General features: G+C 39.7%; 1 protein-coding gene and 1 pseudogene across 1 annotated transcript; one reads left to right on the forward strand and one right to left on the reverse strand.

Annotated features, from left to right (window-relative positions):
• Positions 1 to 3,991: 3,991 nt before the first annotated feature.
• On the reverse strand, positions 3,992 to 5,046 carry LOC119889203 (gastrotropin-like). Its single transcript, XM_038700119.1, has 4 exons — positions 4,912 to 5,046; positions 4,645 to 4,805; positions 4,439 to 4,528; positions 3,992 to 4,338 (listed from the first exon to the last, which is right to left on the reverse strand). The coding sequence occupies exons 1-4, from the start codon at positions 4,976 to 4,978 to the stop codon at positions 4,279 to 4,281; spliced, it is 378 nt and encodes a 125-aa protein (XP_038556047.1). The 5' UTR covers positions 4,979 to 5,046; the 3' UTR covers positions 3,992 to 4,278.
• A 10,487-nt stretch (positions 5,047 to 15,533) lies between these two features.
• Positions 15,534 to 16,954, forward strand: LOC119889349 (annotated as a pseudogene).
• The last annotated feature ends 3,999 nt before the right edge of the window (positions 16,955 to 20,953 follow it).

The following is a 20,953-nucleotide window of genomic DNA, read 5'->3' on the forward strand; positions in this document are numbered from 1 at the left end:
AAAAAAACCTTTTCACATGATGAAAGCAACAAAAGAAATAAGAAATGTAAACATTTGCACTTTTATTCATTATAGTGTATTGTACAACACCAAAAAATTATTCTGCCCCAGTGTCCTGTCTTTAGTCTGGGACAGGCCAGAGATTCTTGTTCTCCACCTCCTCCATACTCCTCTTCCTCCGTCCTGCTGACTCTGGCCCTTTTATCTGTCTATTGAAGCTTCTGATTGGTGTTTTATCAATTTTGACTGTTTGTGTTTCCACCTGGGTAGCTGTGTGCAAATTGACTGAACAATATTTACAGTTTAATTATTTACACACATTTTCTGAAATAATGCCTCATATTCTCAGAACTCTACACACATGGCAAAACCCCTCAATTCTCCTGCAAAATGAAACTTTACATTCAAAACAATGTTATTTCTTCTCAAAATGGTATTGTTTTCAAATGACACACAAATCATGAATAGATATTCATAAGAACCAGTTGAACACTGATGTGCTCAATGTAAAAACGCGATGATGAATGGAAAACACTTCTTCTCCATTCATCATCAGTTCTGACTTAAGCCTTTTTTTGTTCAGTGTTGCACTTACTACAGACAGTACATACATAAGTGTGTTGTAAAATATTTGAGAATATTTTTATACTCTGAACACACAAATACACGGTAAAATATATATTTTTTGTCCCAAAAATACCCCCACCATAATGTACATCCCATTCCCAAACACAAAGTTGCACATACAAAAAAGAAGAATTTACTGTACACAATTACAGTAAAAAAAAAAAAAAAAAAAAACAACCTAAAAACAAACTATGCTGCATCCTCTCTTCTGTTGCGGTCTGGCCACAGCACCTCATCCACATCACAAGCAATGTTTTCCCAAGCCAGCAGGGGGAAATATCACCTAGCATGGTGATTCCTGCCATGAAAAGCATCAGCTGCTATATCTCCACATGCATCCTCCATAGCTTGGAGAAGAGGTATACGCGTTTGTGGATTTCGGTCATACACTTTCCATCGCCAGGCAGAAAAAAATTCCTCAATAGGATTGAGGAATGGAGATATGGAGGGAGATAAACAACTAAAAAGCGTGGGTGTGCAGTGAACCAGAGCAGCCCTGTGGAAACTTACATTGTCATTTGGGACAATGTAAGCTGCTCTGGGCCATCTACCTGATCTGGTGGAATGAGTGTGTTGTGTAGGGTGTCCAGGAATGTGATCAGATGGGCGGTGTTGTAGGGGCCAAGGGTAATCGCTGCACACATTGTGATGTTCCCTCCGCGCTGGCCAGGGACTTCCAAAAATGGCATGCTGGCCGATGACATTCCTTCCCCTCTTTTGTCTTTTTGTGAGGTTGAACCCAACCTCATCAAAGAAGATGAACTGGTGCTCCACTGCAGCCACCTCTAGCTCAAGGACTCTCTGAAACACACATGACAATATCAGAAATAGACATGGAGTGGTCACTATTGTGAAGCACAATTATGATTACAATATTGAAATATGTATAATTTACTGTATACAGTGTTGAGTGTATGCATCAATTGTGGGACTCACTTGCACATAGTTATCGCAATTCTTTGACTCTCTGAATTGCGCTCAAATGGCACCCTGTAGACCTGCTTCATCCTGAGATGATTTCTGGACAAGACACGGTCCAGTGTCGATAAGCTTACCCTATCAATATTTTGAAACATGTCATTGTTTTCTATTATTTTTCTTTGTATTTGCTGTAATGTTATGGTATTGTTTTCTAGGACCATGTTTATGATTTCAGTTTCCTGTTCAGGAGACAAAAGACGTTCCCAACCACCTTGTGTTGGTAATCTTTCAGTTCTGCCAAACAAATAGTAAAATACTGTAAATACAAAGTAGGTATACATTTCCTAAATACTTGAAACATACTTTACAGTCCTACAGAACAGTCCACAGGCAATACTGTACTACTGTACTCATTGAGTACTGTATTGATATGCAATACTGCAATTTGCTAGAGAGAGTAGATTTCTTACCTATTCTCATTTCGGAAAGTCCGGATTATGGATGCTACAGTGTGCCTGCTCAGATTTGGCTGTAGTCTTTGCCCAGCCTCCCTCATTGTTAGACTATGGTTGACCACATGATCAACCAAAGTGGCTCGGATCTCATCAGAGATTACGGTCCTTGGCGGTCCTCGTCCTCGTCCTCGTCCTCGTCCTCGTCCTCGTCCTCGTCCTCGTCCTCGTCCTCTCACGCCTCTGGCTCTGCCTCTGTTTCCAATGTTGGCATCCATTGCTCCATTGAAGAGCTCACCTGTTGCCCTTTTATGCTAAAGCTCTGATTGCTAATTGGGAAACTGTGTGACGGGTGTTTGCCCTTGTGATGAGTCAGTGTGCATATTTGAATGGCAGTGTGTTCCTTGTGAAAACAAGATATTTTCTGCATGAAACTTGTGCCAAAAGCAGAGAATTGTGTGTAGTGTTTTGAAAAAAGTGTGTTTTAGAACTGCAATTTGAGTGTAAAGCAGGAATTGTGCTTGTAGTTTAGCAGAATTGGTTCAGGGGGGTGGTGAATGAGTTACATGTTGTGGTCATTGTGTCTCAAGTACCAGAATTTGTGTGTAAACAATTGAGAAAAACTGTAATGTCAGTGCTTTCTCAATGACCGCATGGTGTAAGGCAATAAGAAATGAAGGGATTTGTGTGTAGAGTTTAGAGAAATGGGTGCGCTTTTTGAAAAATGGAAAAATTTTAGTTCAATAGCCTGGTTATAGTGTTCAAGCAATTGAGAAAAACTGTAAGCTGCATGTCTGGAAAAACACTGACTACAGACCAACAACTAGAGGCACATTTCTTTAAAAGTGTACATTCATCCGGTTAACTGGTGAAAAACACATAAAAGCCCTACCCTAAAACATTTGCATGAAGAGAATGGAGCAGAAAGCATATAAAGTGGTCCTGGGCGCTTATTTAGTTTAATTCAGCTGTCAGTTCAGTGTTTGCTTCATCATGGCTTTTACAGGGAAATATGTGCTAGAGAGCCAGGAGAACTACAAGGAGTTCTTAAAAGCTCTTGTGCTTTCCTACAGAAATAAATATGTCAGCATTCTATTATCAAGCATGTGTTATTTTCTCTGTAGGAATTAAAGACGCCAAAGAACCCTACAATGTTGAAATTATAACAGACATCTACCAGAATGACGACTCCAGGTTGACTAAATTTCTGATGGACAAGACCTGAACCAACCCATTCCTCATTGGGAAGGAGAGTGAACTGGAAATTATGGATGGGAAGGTGTTCAAGGTCATGTCACATTTTAGTTTCTCATCAAATGTTTTATGATGTTTAAACACTGACTGCATTTGTTCCACTGCAGTTTGATCATACTTGTTTTTGTTTTATTTAGACCACTGTCACGGTGGATGGGGGGTAAACTGAAGATTTAGTTCCCTAAATATATTTACACTGGTGAGGTGGTTGAAGACAAGCTTGTTGAGGTGAGCATATCTACACTGGTGAAATTTGTGTGCAGAAAGGTGTATGTGCGTGCCAGCAGCTTTTTAAAATAGCTTTCCTTTTTCCCTCACTTTTTGATGGGTCAACACCATTGGTGCCATTACAAACTAGTGGATCTGAATCAACACTTCAATACAAACTAAATGAGGGAACACAAAAGAAAAATCTCTGCAACTGGAATATTACTAGAAAACCTTATAGACACTATATATGTATTTTCTGCTCATTTGAGGTAAAACTGACCGAAGGATCTATTAGCAGGGTGCGTCTGTGTCAAAAATATCAGTTTGTAACCTACACATAGATTCTTTAACCATTAAATTACTCTAATGCCAAATCAATCCTATCTTTTAGTATGTCTTTGCGGTGAGTATGTGAACAAGTTACAAAGAAATAGTTTTAATATTTAGACTTAAAATGTCAGATACAAGTAACACAACATCAATGATGTGAAACAAGTAAAAGAAAATGCCCATTATTGCTTTGCAAATCAGGCTATATTTAAAGTGACTTTTATTTGATCAAACTTGAACACAGGCAGAGGTGAACTGTTTCATCCTAGCAGGAATACAGTACATAGTGTGGCCTAGTTTCACCATTTCTGATAAGTTAGATCTCAAAAAACTAAAACAAAATACAGTCCAGTGAAGCCGAGATATGTTCCACTTCCTCCTCACTACAGAATGTGACTTTGTTCCTCTTGCTTCAGTAACTTGAGCAAGCAATTTCACAATGTCTCTCACTCACTTCCTTTGAAGCATGTTGAGTCTCGCAGCATTAGATCCTCTTGTTAATTCTTTTGAAAGTCACGCCCTTCTCCCCTGGAATTATGCAATTCTAGAGGACACAGTGTGCAAAGATAAAGAAGATTTGGGATGAAAATACAACAAACTACAATTTCTATTCAGGGTAATGAAAAAAAGTTTCATTCTCTTACCATTACTAGCTTATCTTCAATGAGCTCTGCTGTGAAGAGGTACTGAGGAAATTGGATTGAAATCTTGCCTCCTTCCATAGTGACAGGAGCCTGTAGGTCACAAGGACAAAAGGTCACAGAGGGAACAGCCAATGATCCTGCTCGCATGAAAGCTTTATGACAAGTTGCTGTTAAATGATAATTTTCAGCACCTGTTATTAACTTACCTTGAATGTGGAACCTGTCATTGTCGACAACTCACATTCCTGACCAATGCTGAACTTATTGGACCAGGTCCAGTTGGGGATGCTTTGTGTCCAGGTGAAGTTGTTTCCCTCCTGAACCACCTCTGTTACGACTTTGTGGTCTGTCTTGGCACTGAGAAGCCCTGTAGCAGAGCAGGTGAAATTCAAAATAGAGACATTCCACAATGTTTAAATAAAGGACGACTCACGTTTATGGCTTTGGTATCAACAAAATAAAAATCCTAATACCAATTGCTTGCAGAAACTCCTCATAGTTGTCTTGACTCTCCAGCTCATATTTCCCAGTGAAAGCCATGATGGTGAAAGAGAAAGGACGAAGTGAGGAAGGAGTTTATGAAACCAAAAAAAAAAAAAGAGGAGTGGCCTGTGACAGATACTCTCTCTGTTTGCTCTTCATTCCCTCTCCCTTACCATGTGTCAGCCCCACAGCAGTGTTTTTCCAAGGTGGATAATCGCATTGTTTTATTTTAGAATGTCGTAACTTGGCCATTTTTACCTGCTCCTGGCAGTGTCCGGTTTTTCCAGTACTTTGCAAGTTTGAGCACGTATGTTGCAGTAAAATACTGGTCACGTAACATACAGTGTGCCTTTTTACATGTTACCAACTAACCCTACCGCAATAGAGGTCATGTGGCTATTTTTTTAGTTTAATGTAATCCATTTCTTTCTTTCTTTCAGGCTCAGCACTGATTAATGACGTTAAGAGAAAATAGCATCCTTGAATTGAAGTTAGCACACAAACTGCGTGGATAACTACTTTAAAAAGGACCAAAACGACTTGTGTAACAAATAAACCTCCACCAGCATAGTTGTGCATACAATGAACATAACCACAAGTTACACTTATGGTATGTGGTTGAGCAATTTGCGTTTCAGCATTGGGAGTTCTCCTGTCTGTCAGTCTTGCATACACCGTAAACCCGAATACGTTCAGAATACACAAATTACCTCAAATTTTTGAAGTAGGTAATAATATTTTTGAGTAAACCTTAACTTAAATATAATGCATTTTTAAAAAAACTTTAATTTCCGCATACTAAATTGCATTGATTCACGCTTGCTTATTAAAATTAAATTCCACTTATTCTTTACTCAATAAATGTAATTGTGCACAACTTATACTCTGAGGGAAATCTACTCAAAAACATTAATTGTGCTAGACTCAAATACTAATGGAAACTCACTCAACAAAATTACTACTAGTAAACTTAAAATTTACAAAATGCCCATTTTCAGATAGTAGTCCTGAAAAATACAAATACAACTCCATTATTACAATTCAAGTTCAAGCTTTGTTAGTATAATTTTCTCACAACATCTTCTGTCATTTCTACATTTAACAGACACAAAATAAGGCACATCTTGCATAAAGCTGAATAGACTAAGTAATTGACTGCTTGATCAGATAATTAACCAGCAACAATTTTGATAATCAATTTGTTTTCATTCTTTTTTGCATTAATGTTGATTCTCTATTTCCAGATTCTTAATGAGATTTTTTGGCGTTAAGTGATAATAACTTGAATCTCTTGAGCTAAATCAAATTTCCTTTTACTACTTACTTTACTGTGTTTTGTCTGGAACAGGTCGCTGCAGGAGGAGGAAGTGAAATCATCTGCCTCCACAGTAATGTCGCCCATCAGTGTGTGAGTGCGTGCATACCTCATCTTGTGGACCTCGTCACAGGTGGCCTGAATGGCCAGTTCAGAAGTGCTTTCAGGAGTTTTTACATGAGTTACATTAACATTTACATTTAGCTGACACTTTTATTCAAAGCTACTTACAATAGCAATATATGTAAGACATCGCACGGCCCTGGAGCAACTAGGGGTAAAGTGTCCTGCTCAGGGACACATTGGTGGATGTGTCACAATGGGGAATTAAACCCGGGTCAACAAAGGTATGTGTCTTATCCAGTGTGCCATCACCACCCCCAGAGAAACAGACAAATCCATCCACAGCCACCTTTCACTTTGGCTGAAGCGGACTGCACCAGGAGCATCAGTGACCACAATGAGGAGGTTCAGCAATGTCTGGTTCATCTTTGCACTGCAAAATACAAACAATCCAATAATGAGGATAATTATAAAAGAATGATAGCACTGCGTGCTAATCGGTGTTTCTTCTTTGTTACACATTGAGTACACATACTCATTTTTTTCTAAAAGTACGCCCTGTTCAAAGACAATGCTACTAATATAAATACACACAGAATCAAAGCCCAGGTCTTGGGAGGTTTGGGAAACATTTTTTCATGAAAGGAGAAGTGTGGATTTGTCCCTAATTTCTAACAATTTGGCCATGCCTATGAAGGGGATGCTAATAGCCAACAGGAACCTTTTCACTGTACACATCATATTTTAGCATTGTTATGAGATAGACTATAAAAAAAATTCACCTCTGCCAGTGTTCATCTCTTTAAACCTGTCAGTTGCTGGAAGAGGTATTTGAGTTGGTTTTCCGTAGTACATTTCATTAGATTACATTTACATTTCACATTACTTGTCGATGATATTTACATTTCTGTGAGTGCACTGAGTACTTACATTGCAGGTTTTGAAGACATCAGTCATCCGCTAGCAGGTTCACTGGGAGGCCACGGAGGGTTGGATGGCATCTCATGTGTACCTCGTGTTGTTCCTAGATTGACAATCAAAATGATTATTATTATACAAATACACATCAAGCCATAAAGTGTAACAGTTCTACCAATATAATTCTAAAATAATAATAATATTGATAGCAATAACAACAAATCCATCCAGCTGCAACTACTAAAACACAAGTCAAATTTAAACAAACACAGTGACTCAAACAATGGGTGAGAAATAGAAGCTAACTATAACCTTAAACATGACAATAGAAGAGATTTGGAAGCCAGTGCAGTAGAGATGGAACCAAATATTCGACTATTCCTTCATTGGGTTGGTTTACAGTTTTCAGTTTTGGGATGTGGAGATTCGCATAAGCACCTACTGTTCTGTCCCACACAACACAGGACACACACCAGCTTGCACCGCAATTTCAGTTTCTTTCTTGCTGTATCATGCAGCGACAGACACATACACGCTGCTATCTGGCCGCTTTCAACTTTCATTGTCAGCCGTATGTTTTACTGCCCAAAAAACAAAGCTCATGTTTTGAACTTTTTCACCCACGATTCTGTGGTAACAACCGCAGGTGAACTGCTTGTGGAGAAGGCCTGTAGTACATCTCTCTCTGTGTCTCTGCAACTGTCAGTAGACCATATGGTGACCGATCATGGATGGAGTTAGTCTCTTAGACTAAAAAACAGACTAAAATAGAAAAGTCATGCTCAGCACATAAGATCTGAGCGAAATTGAGGACTTTTTGTCTTGGGTTATGTGTTCAGGGCAGGCCAAAAATTTAAAAATAAGCTTTTAAATGGCTTTTAAAGTAATCATGTACCGGAAAACTTACAAAAATAAATGCAAATGAGAAATGATAAGTGCAGTCCCAATCTTTATTATCTGACCATTATGTGATCAACATTGTTGCTACGGCAAAGGTAATCTTAAACTCACCTGAAGGTCATAAATCCTGAGGATCTCTGCAGGGCCTCTGCTCTCTTGGCCTTCTGCCTGTACAGGGCAATCAGTTGTGGTGTGTCTCTCTCAAGCTTGCAGTAGAATTGGTTGCATAGGTTCAACATTTGTAAAGCGATGAACTCAGCAAACACATAAATGTATGTAGATTAATGTTTTCCAACTTGGGGCTTGACAGAAAAACATAATGTATTACTTACTTGTTTTAAGCAGGATGGCTGACTATATGGCAAAAAGAATATAGTTTTTACCTGAGAAATGGACATGGACCACTGCACTGACAAGAAATGCAGGGTCATCCTGCAAATTTCTTTAACCTAACTTAGGTTTTGCTGCATCAAAATGAAAGATTATGTGGCTAAGAATTGAGTTAGCCAATCAAACATATTTTAAACTAGACTAATTGTATAATATTTCATCATTTAGCTTCTATCTGAAGCAACATTCCCACCAACACAGACCCTTGTGTTTTTCTCAACAGTGCCATTTTTGATCTGAACAGGGCTGAGACAGAATTTCAGTCAGGTACTAAATAGTTTAAGAACCATAAAGGAATCATTCCACCATCTCATCATAATTTCATAACAGCCTTTAACAGAGCTTACAGTGAAAAATGTTTACACTTAATGCTGTAATGGATCTACAGTTTTCTCAGCTTTTGATCACTGCCAATCATTTCTGAAAGAAATCTATGAGAATTTTAAATAGCTAAATATACATATTCATAATAAAATCTCACAGTCACAGCTGGACTAAAGCACTTTTCTAAAACAGTACAATAGTACAATATCCCCCCTATGTCTCAAGTCAGGGCTAAAATATCTTCCTTCATGTTTCAATGTCATCCACTGTGAAATGTTGTTGGCTCCAGTTCTAGCAATGTAGTATTTCTTATATCCTCAGTATGTCAGATTAGCAAGCCAGCAATTGATGTAGAAATATGCAAATTGATAACATACCTTGGATAGCTGTAGTGCCACTCAATACTCTGTTTGATCCTGCGAGAGCAAATATAACAAACAATATAAAGATTTCCCATTAGCCCAGTCAACAAGATCATCATCAAATGCTGATTTTCTTAAAAAAAAATTATATTATAAAATATATTTATATAAAATTATAATTTATCTGACACACCAATATCTGATCTGCTTTCGCAAGTCAGATGATTAAGGGCATGACAAAATTACTTCAGCATGAGCACACAATATATGAACACCAACTTTTGATTAGTTTACAAAATAAAGGCCATATAAACACTTCTCACTAACATGTGATATGGGCAGAGATTATTGTTGTGATAAATGTATTTAGTGTTTAAGACTTAGTAACCAGTTTATTTGGTACATCTAGCTAAATTTAATGCAGTCCAATCCAACATTTCAGCAATAAATCCTCCCTTCATAAAAATGATAATGTTCAGTTTTTGTTGCAACTGTATGATCGTTCTGGATCACATGGACCGGTGTTTCTGATATTTCGTCTATCCCATTTATATCAGTGAGGCCATGCTAAACAAAAAGAGACTCAGCTGTTTATAACGCAATGCAGTTCACCAGACCACAAACTACATCTGCCAAAATGAACAAATAATATTAAATTTAAATAAAATCTTAACATTCCTCACCAACTTTCATTACCACAGTGTAAAAATATTCCTTTACAAATACATATTACAGCCACTTGAGATGAGGCAACTTGTGTCTGCAGTTGAAGGGCTCAGGGGTTTATTACGTTCACCGCTGATAAAATAAAACACTCAGCCATGCGTCAACACTATTTCAGGATACATCTTACCGAAATGTCTTTGAAGCTCGAGGAAACTCAGCGCTCAGGTACCACTTGAAAGGACAGATCTATTAAAACAGATTACAGAAAAACAAAACAGATATAAGTAAAATATAAACATATAAAATACTTGCTTATTGCTATATTGTTCCACACATTATTAATGTTTACACTTTTTGAGGAACCGTACGTACATCTTACTACAAACACTAAGTTCAGAAACTGCTTGTTAACTTATATGAAGGCAGAGCTTGACCACAGTAACGTTAAAGGACTAAGGTAAGGTTTACTAAGTTACAGCTGTTCAGTGCAAAGTTAATTAACATTAATGTTACATCATTGTGTTAGCCAGCTAACTTCAAGTAATGTTAGCTTTTCTGTTAAAATTACTGCGCCTGAAAACAGAACTTTTTCACTTACCAGACCAAAGCGCAGGTAACAAGGAGCAGCCTCAGATGAAAAATCATATGTGTTGACGACTGTCTGGAAAGGTTTCAGCCACTGGTGATAGGCATACGTTATGTTAGCCATCGGTTGCTAACGTTACCATAACAGGAATGCAGCAAACTGACTCCACATACTGCCTCCGGTCATCCCAGTGTACAGTTATAAAATAAAGTCACAGAACAGAAAAACACTTTCACAGCACTGCGAAGAAAGCTGGGTTCTCTCTAACTTTTTTAATTAGTTATTAATTAACAGTTTTTCAATCAACATTGTGCAACTTGGGCAACGAGCTTCCCCGTTTGGTGGGCGTGTCAGAGGTGTTACCCAATCAGCTGCAACACATTTGTAAACACAGCTGTGGTTAAAAATGCAGTAAAAATCGGCGTGCTACACAAATGTGTGTTCCAGGCACCACCGTTTCCATTTAAAAATATATGTTTTCCTACATTTTTCCGCTGAATTCAGCCTGGATCCAATGGTGACGTCAAGGTCCTCCAGTCGCGCCCTCGCTCACACTACTGCCCCTTCATATTGCAGCATCATTTGGCGCCAAAATTTCGGTGAAGTGGAATGTCATATCTACATATATAAGCGGCAACATGCGCTTTGTTAAAGTAAAACCAAAACCAGCATGGACGCCGCACATCAAATGACTTGTCATTGGGCTGTGGTCTCTCCTACTTATTAAACAACTGTTTTGTATTTTAACAGAAGCAGTACTGAAGACTAAGTTGATATTGATGTTCACCATAAACTCCAGCTGGCTGGTTTTATCTTTAAACCGAATACCAAAGGGCTAACGTGACGTGTTGATGGCTAGCTTAAATGTGCCATTAAATTGAGAAGTAACATGTCAAACTAGACCGTACTGGCAAGAGGTAATGTTAACATTGTCATCGTGGAAGAGTAATTTTGTTGTAATATTTGAAATCTTCCATATATCAGTTAAAATGTCAGAGTCCATGTGTGAGGAGTTGGCTAACCTTAAACAAACTAACTTTAGCTTAATGTACTGTAGATATCCCTGCCGGACAATTCACAGGCATTCATACAAGGACGTAGCAAATTAGTGTCGCATGAATAAGTAACTGCTTATTTAGGAGTAAGTAGTGTTACCTTACTGATTTACTTTCACAGCCCTTTCAAAAGTGTATTTGGCAATCATGTTAGCTAGTTAAATTAGCTTTCTTAAAGAGGTGGTATTATGCCCATTTTCAGGTTCAAAATCTTATTTAGGGGTTGTACCAGAACAGGTTTACATGGTTTAATTTTCAAAAAACAACATATTTTTCTTATACTGCACATTGCTGCAGGTCCTCTTTTCACCCTATGTGTTGTACTCTCCGCTCTTGAGCTACAGAGTGATGCATCTTACTTGTAGAAAATATTTTTTGGGAAAGGGTTCAAAGCCGCTTCAGACTGCAACTGTAACCTAGCAGATGGTATAAGTTACTCACAAGTCCACAACCACACAACATCATTGTTCCAGATCTTACCATAAACCACTACAAAAATCACCATATTTCAACTCACTTTTACATAAAAATTGGCCAAACAATTTGAACATTTGCTCCTTTTTATATACAGTCAATGGTTTGCTCAATAGCTTTCACATCAGGTGTAACATTAGCATTATAGCTATAACTTTAGCTGTGTTAACCAACGTTTACAACAACTCTGCACTTGAACAGTCTGTGAAGTTACTAAACACAGCAATGTGTTATAATATAATTCACAACCAATAAAGCATACTTACAGGTTGTGATTGTGAATTTCCAGGCCCAGAGTCGGAGTTGCATCGTCTGTTAGGACTAAACGTTGAACTGTTGCCGGTGTTCTGATGATCTATGCTGCCTTGCCGAAAAATGCTACCATAGCGCAAATCGATAGACTCGACTCTACTCAGCCCTGCTCCGTTTTACATTGCAGATAGTACCAGAGATAGTACGTAGCTTATCTTCATAGCGACGCCACACACAACTGCCGCGACGTAATGTTTAATGCGACACACACACCAGCGATCCACACAGCTTTCTCTTTTTTAAGTTAAAATGTTTCAACATTAATCAGAATGTAAAGACAGATAAGCGGTATGAAAACCTTCCAGCTGTGTTTTCCTCTGCCGTTGTTGCTGCAGCGGTCTGTGTGACGGCGGGAGCAGAGGGCTCGGTGAGCGGACGGCTGGCCGGCCTCACACGCTTCTCCCGCAGCCACTTGCGGAGCTCCTGAACTACAAAAATATTCAAGCACATCTTTGTTCCGCCATCACTTCTCGTAAAACTGTCAATATTCGAAATCTACACAGTTGATTTCTCACCTCAAAACTTCTCAGAAGTGGATTTAGTGATGAAATTCCATATGAAAATTATAAAATATAAAACTTTATGTTGCTGGCCTCTGTCTGGTGGCAATGATGATGCAGTGAATGTTCTCTCTGACCAATCAGCAGTCTGTCGTGTTTTCACGTTACATTTTAGTATCCCTCAGCTCGCTTGGAACCTCGATGGAGGTGAGGTGATATGAAAAAAAGTACCTGGAAGCAGGTACAGGTACAACATTTCCACAATGGAAAACCAAACAAAGGTGAGTCGAACAGTGAGCAGTGGAAAAGGGGCTTAACTAAAATCAAAGGGCCTCCGCTCAGACTAGCTTGGTTTGAGGGCGTGCCTGACCCAGCTAGCAGCTTGGCAAGCTTTCTGACGCGTTTTCATTGTGACGTCACAGTGAAGGAAGTGAAGGGCTGGACTACAAACGAGCTGTTTTCAAGCGGTTCAGAGCAGAGCTTTCTGTGGGAGATGGAACTCCCTTTGGACCGGACTTTGGGCTTTTTCACTTTGCAAACCTGTTACATGCACAAAAAAAATATATAACACAATAAAGGAGAGGGGAAAAGCCAAAAAGCATAATACCACCTCTTTAATGCTTGTATGTTCCTGAAATGTAAGTTGCTTTGGATAAAAGCGTCTACCAAATGAGTAAATGTAAAATTGACAGTCTTGTCTCAGTAATGTTAAGTTAAAGAAACATTGCCATAGGTGATATAGGTCTTGACAAACTGTTATGTTTATTTTAGGGATGGGTAAATGAGCCCCAGGGCTAAATTATTAAAGATTGTAATTTTGTTGATAAGCTGCAATGTTACTGGTTATTTTGTCTCTGCTTCTTAAGTTTTGGTGTAAGTTAGTTTAATATAATGCTGCAGCATCTGCCTCATACTCGCCAAGCAAAGTCAGCAGACCTTAGCACTGAAAGGGCGGTGGGGCCAGTAAAGTGAACCAGGTGGAGTGTATTCCACTTATATAATACATTTAGTCATTTAACTCATGCTTTTATCCAAAGTGACGTACAATTGCTAGATATGTTAAAGGCGACACGCCTCAGAAACAACTAGGAGTTAAGTGTCTTGCTCAGGGACACATTGATGGATGTGTCACAGTTGAAATTGAACGGCGGTCTCTCACACCAAAGGCATGTGTGTTATCCACTGCTCCACAACCAATAAGTATGCTCATTACTGTATGTAGACTTATTTAGCAAGTTTAGCTTTTGGGTGTAGTTTATTCATAATCTTACTCTACTTATTCACAGATGTGTTAACAATGTTATGTTACGTGGAATTGCATATTTCTTTATTGGAAAATAAATAATAAAAAAGCGAAGCAAGTTTTAATCCCCACAGACATTATTTTTATTTCTAAATGTACCTGCTTTGCACCTGCCTCGACTTCTCGCTTCGCTTCACTCACACACCTTTACCTCTGGTCTCTCACTGCAAACACACCGGCTTTTCCCGCCTCTTTCTCCCTGTCTTCTCCCCTGAGTTTCTCCATAAGCAGTAGGTTATGTTTTATAAAGTCGCAGAAAAGACACAGAACTGGATATTTCCACCCGTGATCCTTTTTCACAGCAGGAGGTGCACCGCATGCCAGCTTATTAATTACGTAGCCTATCATGTCGTCATTCATCACAGTGATTCATTGTTGGCATCGTTCAATGCCTGAGTGTGTTCTCTAAATTAAATGGAATTTAGTACAGACAGTAACTGCATTAGTTTAGTTTACTCAGGGCCAGTTGGTTATAACTTATTTAACTGACGAGCTAACTAACGGCTAACATGCTAATCATTTTGGCTTTTGCTAAGCAGGGATGGGGATTGAGACACGGTTTTACAAGAACCTGGTTCCAAAATTTCTCAAAAAAGTCCTATAATGTAACGTTATGTCTCGAGCGTCTAATCTGATGAATAAGAAAAGTAATGTGTTTAATGATGTCACGGAAACGGAACGTTATGTGTTTAAACCGGCCCAGGACTGTTTATCAGGCTGCAGCCTCTGCTGCTATCTGTCGGCTCCTACACACACAGCGCCCAGCAGAGCGAGATGCCACGCCGTCGCGGAGGAGACGGTGAAGTTAAGTTTGCTCCAAACTACTCGAGTTGTCAACACCTATGCTCATTAGTCCTACTGTAAGTATGTGCAATAAAACCTTCCCGAGTAAAAAGACAATACTTTATCAATACACCTGTCTTTAAGACAAATCATCTGTCCTTAGTCTGTCATCCTGTAGGCTATGTTACTTGCACAGCTAATGTTAACTTGGCAATTACCCAAATGTTTAAAAACAAGCTAAATGGAAATCTGTCTGTCTGCAGCCTTACAATTTGGCACATTGTTGTAAACTCAGCTGCTGGCTGAGTCAAACCAGCCACTCCTCCTTCTACCAGGTGACCCCAGGCTGCATGTCAAAGTGTCCTTGGGCAAGATACTGAACCCCGAATTGCCCCTGGCGGCTGTTCTGCCAGTGTATGAATGTTAGTTTCTGCTTGAGCACTTAGGCTCAGTGTATAAATGTGAGTGAATGATGAATGCAGATGTAGTGTAGTGTAGTGTAAAAGCTTTGAGTGGTCGAAAAGACTAGAAAGGCGCTAGACAAATCCAGAGCATTTACATTCATCTAAATATTTAACAATGTTATCGCACACTGAATATTTTACCAAATACCAAATAAATTATTGATAGTGATATCGTTAAGCAGCCTCAGTAAGGGTACATGAAGGCGTGTCAGGAGGACAACGTCTGGCTGCTCTAACTCACCCCCTCCATCTACACTGACGCACACAGATCCAAATCTGAATGTTTCTATCTCAGTTCAGTTCCCAGATGAGACGCTGCAGTGCGTTCAGCTTCCCAACATAATCATAGCTGTCATCAACTCCACACAAGTAACAGCTGATCAGGACTCACCTCTGCAGAACCTTTAGTCTGGTTCTGATCCAGTTTGTGTTCAGTAAGCAGGCCTCTCTGTGTTGCAGGAGCTGACGTGTCACATGATGATGGTGAGCCTGTTGATCTTCAGGAAGGACTCTGTGCTCAACATCCTCAGTGAGACACTCTCAGAGGACCTCGCGGCATCTTCACGTGTCTACAGTTTAGTCTCTAGACTGGGAGACCTTCGAGCAGTACAGCGCCTGGCAGCTGTTCCTGGCTCACAGCATCCCCCTGGAGACATCATCCCATCCTGCAGCACCTTAAATATAAAGGTGAGTGGTGTTCAGGAAAGGGTCCCTGTACTCCAGTAGGATCAGTCCTGACTCCTTTTGCCTTTGTGTTCCTGGAACACCCGGAGGCCTTGTCCTGTCTGCTGCTGCTCCGCAGAGAGAAGTACGACAGGAACACACCTGGACACTGGTCTTAGAGACTCCTGGATCCCCGTTAATATCTATCTGTGTGTCCCAGGCCCAGTGAGGAGATGGTGAAGATGGTCCTGAGTTGTCCCTGTCACCCTGAGGACCAGTTCACCACCAGCATCCTGAGACAGTAGGCGTCCAATCAGGACAACATGCTGGGAGAACACATCAAGGCCAAGCTGATCAAGAACAACCAGCCCTGCAAGAGACGGAGGTGAGGACAGACAGGACAGAGGTGAAGACGAATGGATGAGGACATAGGACAGAGGATGGTGGATGGTCTCTGGATACCTGTTGAACAGCGGTTATGTCTCCGTCCTCAGTTTTCACAGTTCCAACAGTAAATTGGCTCAACTCACCCTGGAACAGATCCTGGAGCTCATGGACAACCTGAGGCTGAGCCTGAGCAACACCAGAACAGCAGTCGGTACACACAGGCTTTTTGATCGCTTCAGGAGGTATTTATAACTGATTGTGTGTCTCTCTGCCAGTCTTCACTCCGATCCTTCAGGCTCTGCAGCACGTTCAGGCCAGCTGTGACGAAATCCACAAGATGAGGTACGCTTGCACTCACTCACTCGGCTGATATCACTTCCTCCTCCTGCAGGAGTACAAAGATTCCCAGACCAAGACTCCCAAGTCTTGCCGTAAGGCTCCGGCCTCCTCACCTCGCTTTGGCCCAACAACGAGGAGGAGCGCACCTCCAGCAGCTCGTCAGTACCTAGCCCCACCTCCATCTGCTGCTCTGTGTGAGGACAACCTGAATCTGCGTCTCGTTCATTGATTGGTCAGTTTCAAAACACACATGGAAATTTGATATTTAATGTGTCTAATTTGTGAAACCAGGAAGCAGCTTTGTGTCAGGTTTGAAAAGTGAAGCCTCAAACCTGCATTCTCTCTAACAGTCTATGAGAAAATGTGGCTACTTCTCAGCTGATTTCTCAGCTGATTCATTACCTCAGTAAACACTTTTCTAATGACTTTATGGTCTCAGTCGCTAGTCTCCTTCAACACGGCATGATTATTTAGTAAATTATGGTCCCATTTAGAGGAAAATAGACCAGAAAGCAGGGGAGGCTTTAGGGCGGGGCTACCTTGTGATTGACAAGTCGCTATGTGTGACCTAAATATGGTACCCCATGGACGTTCAGTCTATGTTCAGGACGGAGTTGAACACCTCTTTTCTCTCAGCTGGACAGGTAGGCTGGAATAAAACACAGCTGCTCATTATTTTCTATAAATTGAACTAAAAGACGTTCTGTTAGCTTCCTGCTCAGCTTCCAGTCTGAAGGAGAGATGTTTTAACCTGCATCACTTCTCCACCGTTTGGGAACAGACTTTTGTTGGTCTGGAGAAGCTGAAGCATTTATTATCTGACACACCGACACTGTACTTTTACTGCCAGAATATTTTCATCCTCTGAGATTCCCCGTCACTTTCTGTCACTCGGACAATAAAACACTCTGAAACCTCCAGATTAAAGGAGCTGCTCTGATAACAGCACCTGTCAGGTAGACGTCCTGCAGGGTTTCCGCAGGGTCTTAAAGTCTAAAATTTCAAAATTTAAGACCTTGAAGTCTTAAATTCGCTGAGGTTTGTGTTCTAGGTCTTAAATCATTTTAAACGGTATTATTTTCCAACGTCCATGTAACGCTACCTCTAATGCTCATTGAAATGCCCCCACAGCGCTCAATGTTTCCTCCCGTGGTGGTGTAGTTCTTTCTGGTCCAAATATAATTCGCTGTATTATGATTACAAAGACTAAAAGGCAGCTTTCATGTTTTGCCGCAAGTCTCTTTCGGATTGTACCACAGATATTCAAATGACGAGTGACTTTGAGGGAGAGAGCGGCGGAAAGTGACGGTGAAAGTTAGTGGAGGATAAGATCAGCATTAAGTTGTCAGGTTACAGCTCTGTCCTGTACTTAGGTAAATTAAAGAGGATGGTGTTGACTACGGAGGAGCTGAGGTTAGTAACGTTAAAGCAAATTAGGGATGCAAACTAAAGTTGGTCCTTTTAAGTTAATGTGGAGATTATTCTTTTGGATTTTGATATACAACTGAAATGCTTGTAGTAATACAGAAGGGAGATTCACAGATGTGGTAATAACAATGTTCCACAATTATGTGGAATTAAGTATTTCCAATATTTCTTTATTGGTAAACATAATTTTCTTGGGAGGACCCCCAATCCCCCACACAAATACCATCTTATGTATCTTACATTATTTCTATTTGTAAATGCACCTGCTTTGCACCTGCCTCGACTTCTCTCTACACTCACTCACACCCTTTTACCTCTGGTCTCTCACTGCAAACTACCCATAGGAAAGCAAAATTCAAGATGAGATCTCATAGATGTTTCCTTCTTTTTTCCTAGACACAAATAAGCTGCTATTAATACCAAGATGAGACCAAAGGCCTTTCTCCCACTTCTCAAATTCATCTCAGGAGAAACAACCATATAAAATCTAATTTATGTCTGACTCTGATCAAAACAAGAGATCTCTAGTCTTATTTAAGTCTCCTGAACATTGGACCATGAGTTCAGAGAAAGAGCTCAAAGAAAACTCCTGTGTGACTCCTGGGATCTCATGATTCTTCTCAAATATGTCTCAGTTTTCTCATATTGGCCTCAGGAGCAGAAACTCATCTCTGTCTTACTCTGTTCAAAGATGAGATCTCTACAGTATCTTAAATAAGTGTAATTTCGGTCTCCAGAATGTGGATCAGAAAAAACGCTCCAAGATATTTCTCAGTTTTGTCTTAGTGACCCCACTTAGGGGTTGTTTTACTCAAGTACTTTACTCACGTCAAATGTTGAGGTTGAGTATTTTCTTTTTATGGGGGTTTGTACTTTTACTCCCCTTAATTTCAAATCCTTATTGTATTTATTGTTAATTATCTGTTACAAGTTACTGAGAAAAATAAAATAAATTTTGACATTGAAAATAATTACTAAAACACTTTCAAATGTCATGCTTTCCAATTGGTTAAAGTCACAGCCAGCATAATTGGAACACCCAATACTTTGACATGATGTTTAGAGATTAATTCATTAATGACCGAATGCACGCAAGAACTACAACATGATACAACATGTATCTGTCATCCAGAATAAGCACTTTTACTTTTGAAACTTCAGTACATTCACTATGGAATACTTTTACACCTTTTACCTGAGTAGAATTTTAAGTGGATTATGAATGTGGATATGGTATTTCTCCTCTTTAAAGTAAAGGAAAATTGTACTCTATTTAAAGACAATCAGTCCTTCATTGTTAATTTTAGCTGGATGGCGCAGCGGCAGTGGGGTTCAAATCCAGCTCAGGGCCTCCAGCACGGTTCTCCAAGCACAGACAGTAATGTAATACAATCAAGCTCACAAACATCTGCCCAGAGCTCCCAACTGTTTTTAGGAGCAATAAGCAAGACATTAATGAGCTCAAAAAGATACAATTATGAGATCTCATCTTTTGCTTTCATTTATCCTATTGTAATCTCAATTCAGTATCCATCTGTCTTACCTAAGTCTCAAAACCTCAATCTCTCTTCATCACATCCTTGTCTCCAACAATTCAGATTGGAGTGATCTCAAAAAGATATACTATTGAGATCTTAGTGTTTTCTCAAGAGTTAAAGAAAAGACTATTCTGAGCAAAAGATTTTTCATCTGGGTAGGGGTGTCCCCGACTAAAGATTTACATAGTCCTCCTGGTTTTACACACGGTAGCTCCGCCTTAATCTTGAAGCTGCAGAGCTGCAGTTACTATTCATTCAACTTACACTGTAAATTTCCAGCTAAACTGAGGCTTTTTGAAGACCCCTTTTTCGCTCTCGCTATCTCTCTCTCCCCCCTCTCTTCCGCCACCACACATGCTACGCCTACACATGCGCACTGACGATCCAGGGTTAGGGTTTTAATTTTGGATTTATTTACGCACTCTTAAACATTGAAAGTTTTATTCTTTTTACATGTTTATTTACAGCATTAAACGTTGAAATGTATATTGTAATAGGCTGTATATTAACTTATTGGGAGAAAACTGGCAGTTCTATGTAAAATCAGACCTCCATATCGCCGAAGTGGCATGATCGCTGCGAAGCTTGGACTGACATTCTAATCAGACTCAGCCCTTCGTATCTTCGACTATTGCGGGTCAGCCCTACTGCACACACACCCTGCCTTTTCCCTGCTTCTGTCTCCCTGTCTGCTCCACATCAGCAGTAGTTATGTTTTATAAAGTCACCGAAAAGACACCCTTGAACCCTGATTGTTCCATTACCTCGTCTACCTGACTTAACAATTTGCATAGTGTGGGACTTTATTAGCTATCTTAATTTGCTTATGATTCTGAAAAATTCCACATTTAAATCCACATTTTGATGGCGCATGGGTAAGACTTTAATGTGAGACCCGGGTTCAATCCTCCACTGTGACACATCCACCATTGTGTCCCTGAGCAAGACACTTATCCCCTAGTTGCTCCAGAGGCATGCGACCTCTGACATATAGCAATTGTAAGTCACTTTGGATAAAGCGTCAGCTAAAGGAATAAATGTAAATATTAAGTAGAAGTACTGCTCATGGAATATTATGCATAGTCGCTTTTTCCCACAAAACAAAGTCAAGTGAGTAGTAAAAGGAAATTTTATGTAGCTCAAGAGATTCATATCACTTAACAACAAAAAATCTCATTAAGAATCTGGAAATAGAGAATGTCAATATTATTGCAAAACAGAATGAAAACAAATTGATCAAAATTGTTGGATAATTATTTGAT

This window comes from Micropterus salmoides, unplaced genomic scaffold, assembly GCF_014851395.1.
Source record: "Micropterus salmoides isolate LMB-PRFRI ecotype aquatic unplaced genomic scaffold, ASM1485139v1 Ms_hic_scaffold_5, whole genome shotgun sequence".
In the NCBI taxonomy this organism is placed as follows: Eukaryota; Metazoa; Chordata; class Actinopteri; order Centrarchiformes; family Centrarchidae; genus Micropterus; species Micropterus salmoides.